The sequence below is a fragment of the Carlito syrichta genome, unplaced genomic scaffold (assembly GCF_000164805.1).
Source record: "Carlito syrichta isolate Samal-C Ts95f unplaced genomic scaffold, Tarsius_syrichta-2.0.1 Scaffold254631, whole genome shotgun sequence".
NCBI lineage: Eukaryota > Metazoa > Chordata > Mammalia > Primates > Tarsiidae > Carlito > Carlito syrichta.
This window is the reverse complement of record NW_007198727.1, coordinates 306,353-329,073: the sequence shown is the minus strand read 5'-3', so window position 1 is coordinate 329,073 and position 22,721 is coordinate 306,353. Positions and strand designations below refer to the sequence as shown.

The following is a 22,721-nucleotide window of genomic DNA, read 5'->3' as shown; positions in this document are numbered from 1 at the left end:
CCCCTCAGAGCTCCTGGAAACCGGCGCGGGGCGGTGACGTGCCCAGTGCGTCGCGCGCCGGTGACGTTAGAGGCCCATGGCGGCGGCCGCGGCGGCAGCGCCGGATCCCTGGCAGAGGGCGGCTCCGCGGAAGAGGCGATCGGCGGGGCGGCGGCCGCGGCGGAGGGAGGCGGCAGCCCCGGGTCCCCAGGCGGAGCTCGAGACGAAGCTCGACGCTGATAGCGGAGTTGTACTTCGTCGCCTGCAGGAGGCCGAGTGAGTGCGGGGTCGGCCCTGGATCGAACCCTCGCGTCCATGAGCAACTCTCTGAGCCTCAGTCTCTCCATCTGTAAATTGGGGATATACTGCAACTCCTTTAAAGGGTTATTTGAGGATTTAACAAAGGTAGCGAGTTTGTTACAGGTCTGGATCATAGTAAGCGCTTAATAAAGGTTGTCTTGGGCACTTTGTCATCTGCCTCAGTTTTCTCATCTTTAAGATAGGAATAAAAATAGTACATACATAGGTTAGTTTTGAGGATTCAGTGAATTTGTAAATGGAAGCCATTTCCTAGCACGTGGCAAGCGCTGTGCCGGTGTTTGCTATTAATACTATGCCAGTGATGGTTATTATTGGTATTGCCCACACTAGGGCCGCAACAAGAACACGTGATTGTTATCATCATCGTGTATGGAGCAGCTGCTATGTGCCTGACACTGGCTTAAGCATTCTACACACTTTATCAGTGCTGAACGCTGAAGCCATGGCTAGGAACCTGGTAGCTCACCGAGTCTCAAAGAGACATAGGCAATATATGGAACCAGATTTCAAACTCAGGTTTTTGTGACTCCAAAACCAGTGCTTCCAGCTCTCTGTTGCTTATCCCACCCCAGATCCCCCCATGCTTTGCTCTATGCCTTAGAAATTTCATAGATAGTGTCTAACACAGAGGAAGCACTCAATAAATGTTACCTACTTACAAGGCCAGCTGTGGTGGATCACACCTGTAATCCTAGCACCTTGGGAGGCTGAAGCAGGAGGGTCACTTAAGGCCAGGTGTTTGAGACCAGCCTGGGCAACATAGTGAGACCTTGACTCTACAAAATAAAAAATATAAAACAAATTTTAAAAAATAAAGTTACCTACTATTGTTATTCAGTATTGTTACCTTTATTTGCAGTCCTGGTAAGTTTCAGTAAATAACAGCTTTAGTTAACACTTCTTTAGCATCTAAAGGGCCATCACAGGGAGAGAAATTATACTAATTTTGTGTGCTCCTCTTCCCTGTAATTAGGATCAAGAGGCAGTGGTGACCCAGAGGTTACCTCTGAATAGGAAGAAGTTGCTGGCCAGCTGGATGAGCTTGAAAAAAAGCAGCAGCAATTTTTTCTAAGATCTCGAAGGCCCTAATGAGAGTGAGTGTGCCTGCAGGTTTGGAGAACTCTTAAGGCATTTTTTATATCCCTTGATATTGTTAATATATCCTTAACTTCTTCGGTGTCCCCTGGAAGCTCCCTGCTTCTCCCAGCAACCCTGAGTGTGACTGCATCACCTCAGCCCTGAGTAGTGCTGCCCTGAGGATCCCAGCAATCTGCATGCTGACCTGTGCACACACCAGTTAACACAGCATCCCCCTGTACATTAGAGCTCTCCTTGACTTTCTGAGGAATATGCAGTAGCCTCTGAGCAGATTTTTTTCAGTTCTCTCTACTCCTCTCTGAGACCCCTAAACACTGTGTCTGGCTTATGGATGTTGGTTCAAGTCCCAGTCATTTTCATTCCTGGTTGACTTTGTTTTGTTCTAGGTTTGCAAAAACAGTTAAACAAAGAAATCCCAGAAACTTGGTTTTGTCTCTTCTTTTACTTTCCCCTTAGAATTATGTATAATAACAAGGGCTGTTTACTGAGTACCTGTGTGCCAGGCACTAAGATTGTTAACTTGTTTAATGCCTCCTAAATCTATCTGTGATAGGTTCAGTTCTTACCCTGTTTTAGAGATGTGGAAACTAAAGCTAAATCTGGGTACTTGACAACCATTTATTGAGCTGCAACTCTGTGCCAGCTCTGTTGTGGACCAAGGATACAGAATAGACCGGCCCTGTCCCTAAGAATCAGAGACCTTCTCCACAGTGCTCTCTGAGCCCCAGCAGTATGTGCTCTGGCCCTGGATGTGCTCAGCATGTGCCCTTTTACTGTCACTCAGTAAGGTTTATGATAAACAGGACACTTCATCCTCTGCGCATCCAGGTCATGATCAGTAGTCACTGTTAGGTAGCCCTGAAGTGGATGAGACATCACCATGCCATCTTTTCTCAACAGAAAGGACCTGCTTATCTCTGATTTCTGGAGTTCAGCACTAGGTGGGTACCATCTGGCGAAGGTAGGGGGTAGGAGTGGGAGGAGGGTGTGACTGTGGGCACAGGAGGACGTTTTGCTTTACAGAGTGGTACACATGTTGGGTTCTAATTCTGACTCTCCCACCCCTTACAGCTCTGTGTCTTTTGGCACTTATCTCTCACTCTCAGTTTCTTTATCTATGAAATGGGGATGATAATGTATACATCCTATAGTTTTGATAATTAAATGAGGCTGGTAAGTGCTTGGAATCATGCACACCTGCTGCACAGAAGGCAGTAAATGTTAGCTGCCATTGTCATTATTGCTGAAATTTATATTTAATCCTGATCTTTTTTTCTTGACATTATCATGTACCTTTCCCCCATGCAGTTATAATATTTTCCTAAGCAGCATGTGTGACAACATAATATTTATGCATGGAAGGAACACATCAGTTATCATTTTTATTAAGGTTCATTTAGCTTTTTCCTTTGTTTTTTAGCCATTATTATCCATAACGTTGCAGTGAGCAACCTTAAGCATAAAGCTTTTACCAAACTTAGGATGACCTTCTTAGGATACAGTCCCAGAAGTGGAATTGTTAAGTGAAAGGCAGTGGCCAACCTGATATCCACTGTAAAGCTCTTTTCCAAAAAGCTTTTATCAATTTTTACCAGCAAGGACCTAAACAGCTCATATTTCATGCATCCTTTCCTAGATTGGGGTCTTATTTACCGATATCTTTGCTAATTTGCTAAGTGCAAATTGGTATCTTATTGTTGGAATGTATAGCTTTTGTTGTTTTGCCTACAGATTTGTTCGATTAATTCAGTACAAGTATATAAAAGGAGAGATAGCAGAGCCTACCTCAACATGAGAAGATTTTAAAGAGTATTGTTCCTTAGATTTCTGAAGCCCCCAGCCTACTTTTTTTCTCTGAACATTTTACACATTAAACATACCTATTCCTATCCATTTATAATATGATTTTGAGAGCTATGCTCTATTCTTTGTTATAATTTTTAAAAGTAGGCATTTCAGAGCATAGCCTACATTGACCAGGAGCTTGTTAAATTAGAGTTCACATTAGAGTTTTGAATGGAAACTGTGTCCATGAATGAAACATATTTTTTGCTTGAAATATTCTCTTGGGTTTGGGGCTATGGGAGTCTGGAGCCCAGGACAGCCTGTCAGTTTGTGGTGGACACAGCTGCACGTCCCATACACGTTTGGGAGTGAGGCTGGCAGTTTTTCTCTCTGAAGAGGCACTGGCCTGCTTCCTTTCTCCCTGTCTTGGACATGTGTGGATGATCTCATTTGCGGGGTCAGGGCATGCCTTCTGACTGCATTTGGGGACTTGCACTTTCAGAAACCATCAACACATGTCTTACAAAGTATCTGGAACAACTGAAGACCCCTGTGGGGACTCTTCTGGATGCCCTTGGAAACCTACATCTTGACTCATCCATAGATGAGTCAGTGGTGGTCCCTGACTCCATCCCAGGAGAGACCCTGGTCACAGGAACCTGCCATTTGAAGTGTGTGTGTTATGGCATTGGGAACTTTGCCACCTGCATCATAGCTAGGAACCAGCTAATGTTTTTGCTTCTCTTCTTGGAAAAGTGCCAGGTAAATTTGGGGGTTCACCTTCATCTCCCCCACCCCTGTTCTTACACATGATGTACAAGATGTTTGGGATGACAACTTACTCTTCCCTTCTAGATTCCCAGAAGTCACTGTTGGGTGTATGACCCTCTGTTTAGCCAACTTGAAATCGCGGTTCTTAATACCCTTGGAGTGACTGTTCTCAGAGAAAATGAGGTAAGTGGTTTAGAAAAGAGGAGCAGAGAAAGCTGTGAAAATCCTGACCACACTGACCCAGGATCTGCCCGTGGACACCAATTTTTCTTTGGAGTGGCCATTATTCCTCACTTCCGCTTGCTTGCTTTTCCCAGTGCCTGTCCTAAGTGACCAGTTAATTAATTACCCACATTTTGGCTTGTGTTGTGCCCCTGCCAGAAAAACTTTTTTTTTTTTGAGTTGGAGTCTCACTCTGTTGCCGAGGCTAGAGTGCAGTGACATGCTCACAGTCATCGCAGCCTCAACTTGCTGGGCTCAGGCAATCCTTCCACCTCAGCCTTCCAAGTAGATAAAAATAAATAAATAAGGAAGCCACAGTCTGGGTGCCTCAAAGGAGGTCTTTTTGGTTGAGTTTTCCCCTGACCGAGGAAGTCCAGTCACGCTCATGGCACCTAGTTGTAAATTGTGAATTAGCCCTTTTCCCACACCTGTACCACTCAAAGCTGAGATTTGACGTTTCTGAGACCTCTGGAAAAAAATTCATTTCACAAGCACACGGCTGAAGACAGTATGAGTAAATACCTCTGAATTTAGTTTTGCATCATGTTGGAGATTATAAAATAATCATTTAATTCCTCTGTGTGTCCTGAAACTGTCATCTCATTGCTTATTATGTAACATGAAAATTAGGCCCAACAGAGAAGAGTCATTCCCTGATACTGGCAAGGTCTAAAACACTGTCATTCAATTCAGATAATCCTTCCTAGTGCCTGCTCTGTGCGGGGAGCTTTGAGGAGATCAAGATAAACAGGAACCAGTCCCTGCGTTCAGAGAGCCCAGGGTCACATAAGGGTGTGTGGCCTGGTATGAGGAATGAAACAGTGAGGCAGAATTTTGCACTAGGAGGTAAGTCAGGACATGTTTGGAGGGAGGCAGGAAGATTTCCTGGACCTAAGCTGGGATCTGCAGTTCTGCCAGAAGTTTGCTAGTGGGACACAACCGGGATTTCAGGCAACTGTGCAGAGCCACAGGGAAGCTGCAAGGAGAAAGAGGGGAGGGGAAGTCACAGAGGTAGGCAGGGGCCAAAGAGCAAAAGGACTTATGATCCCTGCCAAGGAGTTTGGCTTTAAAGCAGTGGTTGTCAAGAAGGGGTGATTTTACACCCAGGGAACACTTGGACTCAATATGGGGGGTTCTGCAGAAACTAGCACAGGTAACATGGAGGATTACCGAACACCATGCATGGAGGACAGTAATCACTGCCATCCCTCCTGTCCTTGTTATAGACCCATGACGTCCTTTTGTTAGTCCACGGCTTTTGTGTATACGAGACATACATCTCCTAAGTAAGGCCGGTCTCAGTGGCTCAGCCTGTAATCTCAGTGCTTTGGGAGGCCAAGGTGAGTGGTTTGCCTGAGCCTGCGGGTTCAAGACCCGCCTGGGCAACTTGGCAAGACCTCATTTCTACAATAAATCAAAAATAATTAGCTGGGCGTAGTAGCATGCGCCTATAGTTCCAGCTACTTGGAAGGCTGAGGCGGAACCATCACCGGAGCCCAGCAGGTCGAGGCTGCAGTGGCCAGGAGCGGCCACTGCACTCCAGTCTGGGCGACAGAGTGAGACTCCCAACTCAAAAAAACAAAAACAAAAAACATCTCCTAAGTAAACATGAGCTCTTTCTGGACACCATGATTTCTGGTCTTTTTCCCACTCATTTTAATTGTATAGATTTCATGCAAACTAAATGTAAGTGTCCCACAACTGAATTTAATTTTTCCATTTGACCCTTTAGCTGGTCTCTCACTCATTGTTAATCCCCGTCCTTACCTCTCCTCCCTTGCAGTAAGGACTTAAGAGTGTTTACACGTAGAATATTGTCTCCCCAGGAAGGGAAGCGGAGTATTCGTGGGGAGCCCACCATCTTTTACATGCTCCACTGTGGGACAGCCTTGTACAACAATCTCTTGTGGAGTAACTGGTCAGGAGAAGCCCTTTCCAAGATGGTCATCATCGGGAACAGTTTCCAAGGACTTGAGGAGAGGTAAGCCTGAGAACGCTGGGTCAGGCCCTGAGGTGAAGCCCATACCACAGACAGAAAACATTTCCATGACAATTCCATGCCTGGAAATGCTTTTCCATGGAGAACTGGGTGAAGGGTTAAAGACTGATACCAGAATCCTGAGTTAAGCTGTGAAGCAAGGAGTCTTTTTGCCCAAAATTCCTCCCTCCCATTATGAGGCACAGAAATGTTTTTGAAAAACAGGAAAAACTATTTGATTTTTCTGCCTACAGCTCCATTCCCTCTGCCTCAGTGCTTAGGTATCTGCTTGTCATTTCTACCTCTTGATGAAACGGGCAGTTACTGGGGTGTTTGCATTTTGTACCATTTAACCTAATCCACATCCCAAGTATTTTTCTGAATTCCTGCTATACTAAATCATCTTGCCTTGCTATGAAACCATTCTTATACCTCCTCATTGTGGTTTTTCATTCCTAGGTTGTTGGCGAGAGTTCTGCAGAAACATTATCCCTATGTTGCAAAGGTATCTATCTGAATAAGAGGGCTGGGATAAAAGAGGGTGTGAAATCATACTGTTTCTCCCTTACTGGACAGAATTCTATCTGTACATGCATGGAAGGAACTCACAGGGGCCAAGTGAACACAGTCATATTACTATCCTGTCAGTGAGAAAGCTAGAACATTTTAGTGCATCTCTTGGATTTTTCCTCATTTCCTTTATTCTCAGCATCATAGTCTATCATATCCACTGCCCATCGGGCTTCTAAATTCATTGAAGAAAAGCATTTAAACCAAATATTCTATTTCTAATTTTTTTAAAAGGATAATGGGGTGGCAAATAAAATGGAAATTTAATCCAGAAGCACGGTTATTACTGTGACTATCAGGTTTTTGTTTGTTTGAATTTTTCTGTTCAGATTTTAAAAGGCTTGGAGGAGCTGGAGTTTCCTCAGACTTCACAGTACATGGATGTATTTAATGATACTTCTGTCCACTGGTTCCCTGTACAGAAGCTAGTACAGTTCTCCATAGATACCTGGGCATTTCGGGAAGAACCAGATTATCAGGACTGTGAGGACCTTGAAATCATCAGGAAAAAGACATCTGATCCTTCAGAGATGGACTGGAATGCGCTGTGATGTGTTCCATATTGGCTGAGATAGAAGCTGCCACCAGAGAACAAGGAAAGGCTAATGGAGGGCCTGAGGAACTCAGTGGCAGTGGGCCAGATTTCAGGAAGAAGAGGAGGAAACACACCGATTTGCCATCCTGTATTGAGAACTTGGCCTGATGTGGCGTAGCTCCTGAACAGAGAAGTTACTCTTTTGAAGATGACCTAAAATACTGTTTATTCCTAGCCTGTCCCTCTCAGGTGCAAGTCCCCAGCCTGCTCTGAGTCTGCCACAATCTACTTGGCCATGTCGATCAGGCTCTGCAGGGAAGTGGGCACCCAGGTCTTCTCGCCCTGGACAAACACCACTCCCCGGTCGATGTAGATCACGATGCGGCCAAAGGTATAGAGCTGCTTCCCTTCATGTCGCTTCCCGATGACAGGCATGAAGACGATGTTATGCTCCTCAGCCTTAGTCTCAATGAGGTCCTTGAAGTTCATGGGCACGGAGCTGGCAGCCACACCGATGCCCCTCTGGGCCATGTTTTCAGCCTCCCGTCGCTCCTGCATGGCCTCGTACTGGAAGTCCTTCCTCCGTTCTGTGTGGGTGAGATAGGCGATGTTCTCCCGTGCTCCTGGCTGCATGTAGGCACCTGAGAAATACAGGGGGAAGGGCAGTGAGGAGCGGTGTTCCCAGATGCATGGAAGTTGATACCATGACTTGGCCCGAGTCTGGGTATGCCAGAGTGCCCATGACTCACTGACAGGCAGGTCTGCCTCAAAGACACAACTTAAAGGGCAAGTTTGGACAGCTGGCCAGTATCACATAAAAATTGGTCTGAAGATCTGTGGCAAATACCTAGGAACTAGAGAGATTATTACATATTCAACATGAAATACCTGCAAGGGATTAACTCTTTCAGAGCTGGATACCCTGACAGTGATACGCCACTATTCCCTTCCATCTTGCTTTGTAGTTTCCACTCCACACTGCCAAAAGGCAGCTTTCACTACCTTGAAAGACATGTGGCCTACCCTGCTTGTATTTTTAACTTATATAATTTATGAATTCTCTGTTTTCAAGTAATAGGCTAACTAGAAAGAATTAAACGACTTGGGAGGCTGAGGTGAGTGCATTGCCTGAGCCCGCGGGTTCAAGACCCACCTAGGCAACTTGGTGAGACCTCATCTCTACAATAAATCAAAAAATTAGCCAGGCGTGGTGGCGCGCGCCTGTAGTTCAGCTACTTGGAAGGCTGAAGCGGAAGGACTGCCAGAGCCCAGCAGGTCGAGGCTGCGGTGGCCGGGAGCAGCTACTGCACTCCAGTCTGGGTGACAGAGTGAGATTCCAACTCAAAAAAAAAAGAATTAAAGACTCAGGAAATAATTCCAGTTCCAACTGCTGCCCTTTAGCTGTGTGACCCTGAGCAAGTTCTTGGCCTCTATGAGCTCATCTGTGAAATATCATTAGACTAGGTGATCCAGTTTCAAGGCTGTGAATCAGCTCATGAGCAACAATGGCCTTTGCCTTGCAGTGTCTGTACACTGTGACATCAGACTGGCTGAAATGGGCTCCCAAATGTAGACACATGAATATACTCTCATTTACTCATCATGATCTAGGCAGAATGTCTTACCTAGTCCTTGGTAACCGTAAATGAACAGGGAACTGCCTATTTCCGACACAATAAAGACACCGCCTGTTGAGTGCTACACATTAACTCACTTAACCCCCTTGTAATCTATGGAGTAAGTGTGGTTATTGTTTTACAACTAAAATGAGGCTAAGAGAGGTTAAGCAATCACTAAGTGTTGGACCATCCATCCAACTCCACACTATAAGATATGCACACTCAAGTCTGGCTAAGCAGATGAACCTTAAAAAGCCACAGAGCACAGAGGTTAAAAGTGTGGGTCCTAGGGTTAGACCAACACTATCTGAATCCAGCTTAAAGCAGTCTCTGTTCAAGGAAAAATACCCCTCCCAGTCACAGGAGATGTGGACAATGGGTACCTGCTTACCATGTAACTGAGCCAGGAGGGTAAGAGTCAATGTCTATAGGTACAAAGCATGACGTACAGTTTGGACAGCCTATAGGTACCTAGAAACTCTGATTCTGTGCCATTTCCAGATGTAGAGACCCAGGACTCAGGGCCAGGATATCCAAAATGGGACTCTTCACTTACCAACATTGGAGGACACCGCCCTGTTCATGATATCAAGCGCTTCATTAAATTTGTCCTTGACAGAGGGATGTGCCAGCACTTGGTCTGAGAACATGGATTTCCAACCCAGGTACCACTTAGTGATCTCCTCATAATTTGGACTGTTACTGAGCCAGGAGCACAGTACCTGCCAAAGAGAAAAAACTTGCATTCACAGTGGCAACAAATGGGAACAAAATTTCCAAAGAGGAAAATTTCAATCCTGGGCCTACAAGCTGGTGATACCACTTTACAGGAGCATGGCAGTATGGGTTCTGAAATCTACAGCTAGCTGCAAGTACCCTTGCATGTAAACTCTGAGCCTCAACCTCCATGTCTATACAACAGGGATCCCACAGTCCTACCCCCAGGGTTGCTGTGAGCAGCTGATATAATGCAAATAAAGTGCTTAGAACAGCATCTGGTGCATGACAATGTTCAATAAATGGTGGCCACTATTATGAGTACTTGACTCATTCCTACCCTGCCATGTAATTCATTTTCATTATGTAATTGCACCAGCAGTCAGGCTCTGGCAGAAAATTAGTAGAATCCCTCCCAACTCCCTTCCCAAAACAACAAAGTGTACCTGAAGCCACTTAGGGAAGAAATGCTTTTCAAGAAGTCCCACCAGGCTGGAGACGGAGATCATCCCTTCCCAGTCGATCACCCAATAAAATGCATCCATGTGCTGCTGGTGGGGGTTAATCACTAACTCACCAAGGCACATCCCTGGAAGAGAAGCTGGCTTCAGGCTCAGCTTTAGTCCCAGCAAAGCCATAGAAGTACAAAGAGCACACTGTCACCATATAATGTCAGTCTTTTAAACTCTTGACATAGCAGTTCTTAAAAATCAGTCTTTTTCTCTAACCCCGCCAATAACTCCCTAGTAATTTAAAGTAAAATGCCACAAAAATTTCACAACTCCAGTGGCTGTCCTGTTACCAGAAGCCAAAGCTGGACCAGTCAGAAAAACCACAAGGCATGATGAGTTCAACACTGTCACTATGGACTGTTAGTTACTGTTGTAAATAAACAGCAGAATGGACCCAAGTTACATGTCTGCACAAAATGGCACCTTTTTTCAGTGAAAAACACTGTGTACTAAGCACTTTCATGAGCCCAAAGGCTATGTTATAAATCATTACCGCTGGCCACAGACACCAGGGTGCTGAAGCTGCTGGGCTTAGAATGCATCTTCCCCACTTCCTTACCCAGCTTGGGCACAATGTTCTTGACCATGAATGCCTCCCAGGAGCCAGGGGTGAAGACATCTTTCCAGGGCTGGAGGATGAGCTTGGCAGAGGAGTCACTGGGGTGCCACTTCTGCAGGGCACTGGACAGCTTGCTGCGGATAGGGGAGTAGAGTGGCTCCAGCCGCGCCTGCATGAGGGGCAACCATGGATGGATCCAGGAGTGGATGGGAACAGTGTCCGTCAGTGGGTTCCAGTTTTCCACCTGAGAGTGTATGGGGAAAAAGACACAGTTCATGTGGCCTGTGGGGCAGTTGCACATCTCTGTGTGGCTAAAAGGCAAGCCCTGTGCTTGGGGGAAGAGGCCCCATGCTCTGGCCAAGGGCCACAATCTTTTGAATGTGTGTGACAGACAGGATCTCCATTTTATGGACAGAAAACTTGGATACCCAAGAGGCAGTCAAGGAAAACTACACTAAAGCACACTGAGTCCAACACTGTCACTATGGACAGTTAGTCACTATTGTAAATAAACAACAGAATGGACCCAAGTTACATGTACATTCAGTGTCTGCACAAAATGGCACCTGTCTCTGAAAAATTCTGTGTACTAAGCACTTTCATGAGCCTAAAGGCTACGTTGTAGGCATCTTACACTCCATTTCCCCCAAGCAGACACTGACCCAAATGATATGCCCATTCAGTTGTTATATCTCAGAAATAGCATAATTCTAATATTACTGAAGAAATCAAGAAGATGAATTCCCCTTTGATGGGGACTTGGGGAGAAAGGTGCTAAGAAAAAGGCTGAAATAAACACTACAGAACAACAGTAGGGTTGCCAAATTCTGTTAATTCCAGGCATTTTAACAGCACTAAGATAATGAAGAGAAATGCTGAACAAGTCCCCATGGTTACTGACAACAGCTTTCCCATGACTTGCACCCTACCTCTTTCTGCAGCTTGGGGAAAATTAGTTGGTCCAGTATGTTATCTAAGATCCACACAGGAATAATGTGCACCCAGCTATCCAGGAAGTCCACCATTGGGTCACAGTTTCTTGGCTGCCACTGGGTGACAATATTTCGAACAAAAGGCATCCAGACTTCCCATATCAACCTATGGGGGCAAGGATGAGGACAGACTGGTTAATTACAGCAGTTCCCAAGTACACTACCACCACCTACCTCTCTAGAATAAGAAATAAACATGAAAATGCAATCACAGAAAACTATCAGGCCAGTCCCCATATGGGCCAGACCTGAGCCTGCCTCCTTGCTCTTCTGACTGTCCTGTCAACCTCTGGGGCCTTGGTCTCTTCAGCAGTGCCTGGCTGCCTGGCACGGTTGCTTCAGGATCACAAGGCCCTTTCCAGGTATCAAGGGCTTTCTCACCTTGAGCCTTCTACCCACAGATGACACCTCTCATCCTCTAGTCTTAGCTTAAATATCACCTCCTCTGAGAAGCCTCTGCCCCAACACCCCCTCCAAGTAGGTGTTCACCCTTGTTCCTCTTGCTGCACCCAATGTGCACCCTGTCTTATTTGTTCCCTCTCTTATTGCCATCTGCCCTTTCCACTGTGCTGGAGACAGAGGCTGTTTGCTGTACTCCCAAGGGAAGCCTAACACCTAGCACGTGCATAACACTCAACAGACACTGGCAAGTGTTGGCTGAGTCAGTGCATTTAAATTCCTAAAACAGTGCCAGCATGAGCAGAGCATTGATGAAGGCCAGCACTCCTGCCTTGCCCAGGCTGTAGCAATCTTTGCCAATCCCCAGGAGACAGTAACAGGAGTACAGAGCCCCATCCTGGGGTACCTGTGAAAGGCGTCTGCTGAGAGGTCCTGCCCGCCATGGGACAAAAGCTGGTCATTCTCCAGGAGGCTTTTCCACTTGGAGATTATCTCGGTGCCATAAGTGCAGTCCTGAGGAGAAAGGCAGAGCAGCTGAGAAGCAGCTGGCTAACCAGCCCTCCTCACCCTCCAGAAAATCTCATCAACAAGGGCATGCCCAACTGAGAGGTGAGGACAGTCTGATTTTCCCCAGCAACTCACTTTGAGGGGATCCCACTCCTTGAAGTACTCCTTCATGAGAGGGTAGACGATGGCCACAGCGAGGTCCACACGGTCCGACATCCGGTACTCCTCATAGTACTTGTCCTGAAGGGTTTCGAAGATGCGGGCACACTCATCCAGGGTGAGGGGGTTGCTGCAGTTGGGCTGCATCCGCCGCTCACACTCCTCCACCATCTCCAGGACCTTGCTGAGGTTGGAAATGACCCGCTCCTCATGCTCCAGGACCTCGGACATTTTCTCCAGCTCATGGGAGAGGTTGACCACCATGTCCCGCTCATACTGAAGCTGCCGGTCATTCTGGATGATCTCCTGTTCTGTGAGGTCAATGAGCAGCTGCAGGTTGTGCTCCAATTCAGGCAGTGCGAAGCCCAGTGCCTTGGCCTCTTTGCCAGGCTGTGGCAGCTGTTGGGACTGCAGCGGCAGCCCATCGTCAGGAATGTTATGCTTGTGGCTGATCTGGCTGTAGCTGTAGTAGACCTTCTGCTCCCGACCTGTCATGTCTATAACCTTGGAGAACACAGAAGGGATGGCGGTTAGCACTCACCACTGCTGCCCTACTAAACACACGGCTAAGCTGGGGAAGGCACAGTACTAGTGGAAGTATGTAAAAACCACAATATTCAACAGAGATAGAGAAGGGCAGTATTTCTCATAGTGGGATTCACACTGTGCTACATTAGAGGAGACTCCAGGGACAAAACAATCAGATGCAGCCAGCAGTTCTCGACTGAATCCCTTTGAATAGGCCACAGGGAGAGACGTTTAGGAAAACTGATAGAATCTCAACAGGAACTGAATTCTAGTGGAGACAAAAATTTATTTTAATGCAAAAGTAGAGGCTATAGTGATCAAAGCAGGTAATAAAATTACATATACAATCAAGATATCCCATTTGGGTTAAAAAAAACACATAAATGGACATAGGCACAGAAAAAGATCTAGGATGTATATCCAAGTGTTAAAATTTGTTAGCCTTTGGGAGGTTGGAAAATGTCTCTCTGTATTTCTTAATTTTCTAAAATGCACTAAAACTGCTATTGTACCAACAAAAAACTGTTTTCTAATTTAAAAACAAAACATCCAAGCCGGGCTCGGTGGCTCAGCCTGTAATCCTGCGCCTTTGGGAGGCTGAGGTGAGTGGATTGCCTGAGCCCGCGGGTTCAAGACCCATCTGGGCAACTTGGCAAGACCCATCTCTACAATAAATCAAAAATTAGCCAGGTGTGGTAGCGCGCGCCTGTAGTTCCAGCTACTTGGAAGGCTGAGGCGGAAGGATCACTGGCACCCAGCAGGCGAGGCTGCAGTGGCTGGGAGCGGCCACTGCACTCCAGTCTGGGCGACAGAGTAAGAATCCAACTCAAAAAAATAAAAATAAAAATAAAAACAAAACATCCAAAAAAGGTGTTAGATACAGACAAGCTAGGAAATGAGTTAATTCCAATGTTAGGAAAACTGAGGACATCTGAATATGGACTCCACTTCTGGAACAGAATTATTTGTCATCACTTTAAATAACTCAAAAAAAAAAAAAATTCATAATACACTGATGTGTGAGAACCCCCCACTTAAGGCGTTTTTTGAGTTCAAAGACACAGTATACATCCTACAGCAAACTGTCACCATTGTTCTTTGGCTACTTAGGAAAGCAATGAAAAACCTATATGCACATAACAGTGGATGAAAATGTAATCCAGCTTAAAAAAAAAAAAAAAATCAATGCTGGCAAAGGTGCCCTGAGGACACTATCCCACCTTCCTGATCAGAGAGAATTAGTACAGCCTTCACAGTATTTAAATGCCTTAAATATTTTTTTTTTTTTTTTTTTTTTTTTTTTGGAGTCGGAGTCTCACTCGGTCGCCCAGACTGGAGTGCAGTGGCCGCTCCCGGCCACCGCAGCCTCGACCTGCTGGGCTCCGGCGATCCTTCCTTCTCAGCCTTCTGAGTAGTCGGAATTACAGGCACGCGCTACCATGCCCGGCTGATTTTTTGATTTATTGTAGAGATGAGGTCTCGCTGCCCTGGCGGGTCTCGAACCCGCGGGCTCAGGCAATCCACTCACCTCAGCCTCCCAAAGGCGCGGGATTACAGGCTGAGCCACCGAGCCCGGCTGTATTTTTTTTTTTTTTTTTTTAACCTGGCAATTGTACTTCTAGGAATTTATACTTTAAAAATGTCTGAAACAAAGTTTTATATAGAAACTAATTTGCCAATAACCCAAACCAAACCAGAAAAAAGTTAAAGGTCTAACAATAAAAACGAGATCAAGTAACACAGTACTGGCCAGGCACAGTGGCTCATACCTGTGATCCCAGCACTTTGAAAGGCTGAGGAAGGAGGATGGCTTGAGCCCAGGAGTTCAATTCTAGCCTGGGCAACATAGCAAGATCTCATCTCTACAAAAAATAAAAAAATTAGCCAGACACGGTGGCACACATCTATAGTCCCTGATACTCGGGAGGATGAGGCGGAAAGATCGCCTAAGCCCAGGAGGTAAAGGTTGCAGTGAGCCATGATTGTGCCACTGCACTCCAGCCTGGGTGACAAAGACTATGACTCAAAAAAAAAAGTAATACAGTACAGCAACTCTTTGGAATTATGCACTCATTGAGAAGGGTGTTCACAATGAGTTTTTAATAACAGGATATTATTAAATTCCCTAACTATAAGCTCCAGAAATGGGAACATTGTTTGGTTTACAACTTTAGCACCATGAAATGTTGTAGAGTAGGAACCCGGAAACTATTTCTAAATATGGGAGTATAATGAATGGGAGCATGCTACTATCAAGTGAGAAAAGCAGAATGACTCCAAAAACCTTAGAAAATGCTCAGTGATTAACTTTAGGGTGTGGTGTTACTTTTCTGTTTTGCAGCACATCCTAGATCAGGTGTCCAGGGTCCCCCATACCTTGACCTGAGAAAGCTCCTTCTGGGGAGCGGTGAGTTTCTTGCTAATCCTGCCCTTGGCCTTCAGCTCTTCCACTGTTTTGTAAGAGTATTTAGGCTTCTTCTTGCTTCCGCTTGGGTCTTTCCTCCACTGGCTCAGCTCCTTCTGAAACTCCTGAACCAGAGGGATATAGTCATTAAAAGCCACATTTTACTGTGGGAAGGGCTACTGAGCCCACTAGCAGATATTCACCAGCTGCTGTCTTAAATGACTTACAGGTTCTATGTGAAGGAAGAACAGGATGGACCTGGATGACACTAAAACCATCTAATGATGTTCCTTGACACCCACTCACCCTCATACAAACAATCAGGTTCAGAAGGCAGGTACACCAGACTGGACGGAGAAACAAAAAGGCAACATTTACTGAGCATTTACTATGGGCAGCCACTACCTAGCTCTAAATTTACCTCATTTCAAACTTATAAATACAATGTAGAGGATTTTGTAAAATATACAAAACCTTTTCTCTAATTAAAAATGAAGATAAATAAATAGACCCTAAGTCTCAAGGCAAAGATATCTTTTACAATCAAATGAAGGTCTGCAAAATCTTCCTGCAAGAAGATCTAAAGCAAAGGAGGAAACTGTTAGTCTGAGGGTAACAGAATCCACCCACAGAAGTTGTTGGTTTTGCTTTTCTCACACTGCTTAAAATTTGTAATTTTTTCTCAAAAAGTGTCTAGACTTCTGACTACTTTAGGAAAATCAGAGAATCAGGCAATAATGAGCCCACATTCTCATAGGCAACAATCGCTGAGAGCTGGATAGAAACTAACCCCACAGATGGGCTAGCCCCTCACCTGCGTGCCTCAGTCCTCACCACTCCTTGCTGCCTGGCACCTGGCTCATCTTACATCTGTTGTGTACTGGCATCTATAGGCTTCTGAGAACTCCTGACTCAGTCAATCCATATGATCAAATGTCTCCATCCTCATAAAAACTAGAAGGTTGGTAACAAGAAGAGTAACTGTATCTCTGGGGCACCCTGCAAGCCCTCACACGTGCAAAGGGAAAACAAGTCATATTTCATTCAAGAGAGTTGGCCCCTTCTCTCACTGGAGTAAAGGAACACAGCTGCAGCAGATGGCTCCCTGCTGCACTGATAAAGCCTGGAGCACCTAGAAAAGGCCCTGAGGCATCCCACCCAGCTCTCTGAAGGCACCTCCTTCCCCCATCGCTTGTGCAAGGCCCTCCTGCCACGATGGCTTCCGCTGTAGTCTCCTAATCATCAAGCTCAAGCTTCTCAGTGTCCTCTGGCTTTTCATCTTACCCTATGGCTGGCACCTTCTCTTCCACCAGGTCTCCATTGAAATGTTCCTTCCCTAAAAGGTTTCCCTGACCACTTTATTTATAAAAGTAAGGCAACACCCCTCCCCCAACCTTGTTTTCTATCTAGGTGCCTCCTAGCACCAACTGCCATTTCTAACTACACTGTTGTTGCTTGTTTACTGTGTCTCTGTCCACTGGGCTCAAACCCTTTCATCATGATACACTCAGCCTCCAGCACAGTAACTGACACATAGCAGGTGTGTAATAAACGTCTTCAGACAGTATGAATGAATGAACAGCTATCTGAAATGGCACAAGATACCACCCACATCTCCTGACTTCCAGTTACCTCTTCGGCTTCTTCTTCTGAGTCAACCACAGGAAAGTCTTGTAGAGACTGAGTGGTACGCTCTGAACCATAAGCTCCAACAGCTCCTTTTCCCTTTCTCTGTTTGGCTTCGATGGGGTTAATGATACCTAACAAATTTCAGCAAAAGATAGAGACAGACTTCAGATCACAGCAATTCATGTATGTGAATAAACTACTCATGAAGTCATACTTCCTTGCTCCTTACACAAAATAACGCACCACTCAGGAAGAAGAGCTCTCCTCTGTCTTCGGAACTCTATTCATGTACTGTGTGATTTGAAATTTCTGGCTGGGCGCCATGGCTCAGCCTGTACCAGCACTGTGGTAGGCTGAGGCGAGGGGACTGCATGAGCTCAGGGGTTCAAGACCAGCCTGGCAACTTGGCGAGATCTCGTCTCTACAAAAAAAAACCACAAAAACTAGGCGGGTGTGGTGGCATGCATCTGTAGCTCCAGCTACTTGGAAGACTGAGGTGGAAGGATCACTTAAGCCCAGAAGGACGAGGCAGTGATGGCCATGAGAAGTGCCATTGCACTCCACCCTGGGCGACAAAGGGTGAGACTCCAACTCAAAAAAAAAACCAAAAACAAACAAAAGAAATAAATTTCTGGGTATTTATGCTACCACTAAACAGTCTGCTAGCCTTAGACTACATCCTAAATACACACTTCCATTTCCACTTGGATTCACTATTACAGTGGACAGGAAGAAAACAACAACTCATTTATAACTGAGAACTCCAGCATACTAAATTCTAGGCTTCACTCAACTGGAAGCTTATACCATGGAAAATGCAATAATTCAGATAATATATTGATTCTGATTGAAGTGAAGCTGCAATTTAACATAAGACTCCTCATTTATTTCATTTAGTAGTTCATATTTCCAATGTTTGATATGTTATAACAAGTTTAAGCCCCTTAAATAAATGTGCTTTTCTCATAAGAGTTTACAAACAGAATCACAACATTTTAACAAAAATCTCCCCATACACACACCTCCAAACTTTCCATCTCTGCCCCAATTCCATTTAGCACTGTTGAAATTTCAAATAAGAACTGTCCCCTCATTTTCATTACAGGTCACCATGTCTATATTCACTCAAGTTTCTGTATTTTTCTTTTTCTTTTTTTGAGTTGGAGTCTCACTCTGTCGCCCAGGCTGCAGTGCAGTGGCATACTCATGGCCACCACACCCTTGACCTGCTGGGCTCAGGTGATTCATCCACCTCAGCCTTCCAAGTAGCTGGAACTACAGGCACACACCACTGTGCCCCGCTCATTTTTTGATTTATTGTAGAAATGAGGTCTTGCCAAGTTGCCCGGGCTGGTCTCAAACCTGTGGGCTCAGGCAATCCTCTCACCCCAGCCTCCCAAAGTGCTAGGATTATAGAGGTGAGCCACTACACCCCGCCTAGTTCACGTATTTTTCATACAGCCAATGTTTTCAACATATAACTTGGATTTCACTTTAATAGTTACTTAGAGACTGGAATGTGAATTACAGAAAATACTTCTGATTATATCCAGTTGGTGATCGCTCACAGGAAATAACTAAAGAAAAGATGGGGAAGTTCCTGCAGGAAGAACCCACCTGCTTGGTTGGAGTGGCTTTGGTAACAGGGAGATGAGAATGTATGATGGGGGCTGCCTCAATGGGTCTGGCTACGAGAGGACAAGAGACTGGAAATGGAGCAAGGATGGAGGTAACCAGTGCTGGATGTGCTCAGCCAATTTTACAGCCATATGACTCTAGCTATTAAAAAAGTTACATACAAGCCAGGCTTGGTGGCTCAGCCTGTAATCCCATGCCTTTGGGAGGCTGAGGTGAGTGGATTGCCTGAGCCCGCAGGTTCGAGACCTGCCTGGGCAACTTGGCGAGACCTCATCTCTACAATAAATCAAAAATCAGTCAGGCGTGGTAGCGCGCACCTGTAATTCTGGCTACTCGGAAGGCTGAGGCGGAAGGATCGCCGGAGCCCAGTGGGTCAAGTCTGCGGTAGCCAGGAGCGGCCACTGCACTCCAGTCTGGGCGACAGAGTGAAACTCCAACTCAAAAAAAAAAAAGTTACATACAATGTTTTACTGATATTCTTAAAGGTCAAATAACCATTTTCTGCAAAACTGAAATCCTTGTAAGCGGGGACTGCAAACTCAAATGACTTTGGGGCCAGGAAGATTAAAGTAAGTGAATAAAGTGGATGGGAGTGGAAGACAACAAGGAGTAGTGGTCACCGCTTCCAAGGTGAGGTCTTTTGTACTGTCCCAGGGGCAGCTCTGATTCAGCAAAACACATTACTGTTAAGCAAAATATAGAGTTTTAGGTGAAACAGCGTGAGTTTTAAACTTTGGCAACCAATTTATGCTTCTAGAAGCACTGGTCAGGCCAAAAAAGAAGCCTCTCTTTAGCTGATCTGCAGACTGTTTTAGACCCCAACCCTTTTTCTCCCACTGACACAAGTATTTTAATTAACTTGAGTTTCAATAAAGCAAGACAGCTTAAGTAGCACAAACGTCTTGTGATGGCAAACAAGGCTGCAGAATTCGAGTACTCTTAAAAGAGAAAACGAGCCGGGCTCGGTGACTCAGCCTGTAATCCTGTACCTTTGGGAGGCTGAGGTGAGTGGATTGCCTGAGCCCGCAGGTTCGAGACCCGCCTGGGCAGCAAGACCTCATCCCTACAATAAATCAAAAAAATCAGCCAGGCGTGGTAGCACATGCCTGTAAATCCGGCTACTTGGAAGGCTGAGGCAGAAGGATCGCCGGAGCCCAGCAGGTTGAAGCTGCGGTGGCTGGAAGTGGCCAGTCCACTCCAGTCTGGGCGACAGAGTGAGACTCCAACTCAAAAAAAAAAGAGAAAACGAAAACCACCTGCCCCACTGCCTTCTCCTTCCCTCTGCCTTGTCTCCAGTGAGATACGATACCTTGTGCATTCTTCCCAAGACCCCGTCCAGGGACATAGCCCATCTTCTGAAGAAGCTTCTGTCCAATTCCTTTTGTGTGTCTTTCCCAGCTGCCAAAGTCCATGAAGGATTTGGTTCCCCCTGCAAAACCTTTCTGGCTAGGCTTAAAATTGCCACCCTACAAAGAAGAAAACTTAAAGGTTAGTTGATAAAAAAGAAAAAGAAGACAATTGTAAAGTTGGCCAATGGGGAAATGGCCTGGCAGTTACAAAACACTATGAAAAGTGTCATAAGATCCAAAAGTATGTGATGTGTATCAGGAAAGACAAGAGACTATACTACACAATTTACACCTCACAGAAGCCTGTTGCCACAAGGAGAAACCCACACAACTGGCAACCGGGTTCCAGCTGAGCTTCTCCCTGGCTAGGAAGTGTTGAGACCATAACACCTTTTTTTTGAGTCATAGTCTCATTCTGTCACCCAGACTGGAGTGCAGTGGCATATTCACGGCCTCAACCTGCTGGGCTCAAGCAATCCTTCTGCCTCAACCTTCCAAGTAGCTGAAACCACAGGAATATGCCACCACATCTGGCTAATTTTTTTTATTTATTGAAGAGACAAGGTCTCACCATGTTGCCCAGGCTGGTCTCCAACCCCTGAGCTCAGGCAGTCCTCTGGCCTCTACCTCCCAAAGTGCTGGGATTATAGGTATGAGCCACCAGGCCCAGCACACAACACCTTTCAAGGACATTACTAGGGTCACAATCCTGCGATAAAGACGTACCGTTTTTAACTTCTTTGGTCCAAAATCTTTAGGAAAGTCATCCTGCTTAACAGGCTTCTCTTCGTCATCAGAATCGTCCAACTCCACCTCCTCTGCTGCTCCTTTCTTGAGCCCTGCACTGATGAAGCTGACTGGTGCAGAGTAGTCTCGGGCCCTGTGGGCACAGACACAAAGGTCCAAAGGATCTGTAACAACTCTTCTGTAGCCATTCCGTCACAGATACTTTGCCTACTACACAATTCCTTAGAGTGGACCTTATGAGATCCATTTTAAAAAGGTAACACATTTTTTATTTGTCAAAATATCAAAAGGGCTTCAGATTTGGTTTCCTGTAATCACATTTAACTTTTTTTTTGTTTGAGTTGGAATCTCACTCTGTTGGTCAGGCTGAAGTGCAGCAGCATGCTCATGGCCACTGCAGCATCAACCTGCTGGGTTCAGGCAATCCTTCTGCCTCAGCCTTCCAAGTAATTGGAACTACAGGCGTGAGCCACTACACCCAGCTAATTTTTTGATTGATTGTAGAGATGAGGTCTCAGTAAGTTGCCCAGGCTGGTCTTGAACCCTTGGGCTCAGGCAATCTTTCACCTCTGCCTTCCAGGGAGCTGGGATTACAGGCGTGAGCCACCGCACCCGGCTTCACACTTAACTTTTTTTATCTGATGTTCATCTACAGCTAAAAAGTTATCAATATCAATGTAGAGTTGACTTATAAATTCAAAATATGTGATAATCTAATTTTTCCACATTTTAAAAAATAAATTTACCTTTAAAAACATTTGTTTTGAAAACTATTTCAAGTACAAACGTCAAACAGGAGCAGAAATTCTGATAGATAAAAATCATAAATAAAGAAAACTCATTAAAAGATTATATGAATGTAAAGCATATAACACATATTGATTAAATTTTAAAAAGCTCATACCCATTAACTTTATTTGAATATGAAAACTGAACTAAAAAAATCTTCCAAAAATTAATTCTGTAAAATGAAATACATTGATCTAAACCTTGACTACCTGGAACACTTACATTAAGACATTAACCTGAGTTTCTTTTTGTATAAAATAAAGCAGATATATTTCTATTGTGTGATTAAAGGAACATAAAGAAAAAAAAATCCAATGAAAAACCCTTGGAATACTGCAAATAAAGTGATGCTTTATAAAATGACCAACTTAGTAATTAAACATCCCCATGGCAGCAGCAGAATTCAGGGATTTTTTTCCTAAAAGATGCAATATAACTTAGTGGTCAAGAGCAGAAACTCGGCTAGGCTTGGTGGCTCAGCCTATAATCCCAGCACTTTGGGAGGCCGAGGCGAGTGGATTGCCTGAGCCCATGGGTTCAAGACCCACCCAGGCAACTTGGCGAGACCTCATCTCTACAATAAATAAAAAAAAAAATTAGCCGGGCAGGCAGCGTGCACCTGCAGTTCCGGCTACTTGAAAGGCTGAGGCAGAAGGATCACCAGAGCCCAGCAGGTGAAGGCTGTGGTGACTGGGAGCATGCCACTGCACTCCAGTCTGGGTGACAGAGTAAGACTCCAACTCAAAAAAAAAAAAAAGAGCACAAGCTCTAGAGTCAGACAGATCCAGATTCCAGTTCTAGCTTAGTCACTGCCTAGTTACATAACTGTTGATCTAAGTTTCTTAAACTGTAAAATAGAATTCATTTTTTTTTTTTTTGAGTTGGAGTCTCACTCTGTTGCCCAGACTGGAGTG

The 22,721-nt window shown here is 45.2% G+C and overlaps 2 protein-coding genes across 2 annotated transcripts in view; one reads left to right on the top strand and one right to left on the bottom strand.

Annotated features, from left to right (window-relative positions):
* Window positions 1–74: 74 nt before the first annotated feature.
* SRRD (SRR1 domain containing) lies at window positions 75–7,349 on the top strand. Its single transcript, XM_008052059.2, has 7 exons — window positions 75–255; window positions 2,299–2,339; window positions 3,686–3,945; window positions 4,039–4,137; window positions 6,003–6,157; window positions 6,614–6,659; window positions 7,054–7,349. The coding sequence occupies exons 1-7, from the start codon at window positions 77–79 to the stop codon at window positions 7,273–7,275; spliced, it is 1,002 nt and encodes a 333-aa protein (XP_008050250.1). The 5' UTR covers window positions 75–76; the 3' UTR covers window positions 7,276–7,349.
* Window positions 6,838–22,721, bottom strand: part of TFIP11 (tuftelin interacting protein 11) — a 19,122-nt gene continuing 3,238 nt past the window's right edge. The window contains exons 3-13 of the mRNA XM_008052060.2: window positions 20,998–21,151; window positions 20,232–20,388; window positions 17,288–17,415; window positions 15,628–15,780; window positions 12,700–13,227; window positions 12,464–12,570; window positions 11,596–11,764; window positions 10,667–10,910; window positions 10,042–10,184; window positions 9,435–9,600; window positions 6,838–7,900 (exon numbers count right to left, since the gene is read on the bottom strand). Of these exons, the coding sequence (XP_008050251.1) occupies window positions 7,545–7,900; window positions 9,435–9,600; window positions 10,042–10,184; window positions 10,667–10,910; window positions 11,596–11,764; window positions 12,464–12,570; window positions 12,700–13,227; window positions 15,628–15,780; window positions 17,288–17,415; window positions 20,232–20,388; window positions 20,998–21,151 (2,305 nt within the window). The 3' untranslated portion in view covers window positions 6,838–7,544. The remainder of the gene's footprint in view (window positions 7,901–9,434; window positions 9,601–10,041; window positions 10,185–10,666; window positions 10,911–11,595; window positions 11,765–12,463; window positions 12,571–12,699; window positions 13,228–15,627; window positions 15,781–17,287; window positions 17,416–20,231; window positions 20,389–20,997; window positions 21,152–22,721) is intronic.

Bases quoted from the DNA above. Each gene is read 5' to 3' on its own strand.
- SRRD (XM_008052059.2), top strand. From the start codon at position 77: ATGGCGGCGGCCGCGGCGGCAGCGCCGGATCCCTGGCAGAGGGCGGCT. The intron at 256-2,298 runs GTGAGTGCGGGG...TTTTCTCAACAG, and splicing joins CGTCGCCTGCAGGAGGCCGA to AAAGGACCTGCTTATCTCTG. The intron at 6,158-6,613 runs GTAAGCCTGAGA...TTTCATTCCTAG, and splicing joins TTCCAAGGACTTGAGGAGAG to GTTGTTGGCGAGAGTTCTGC.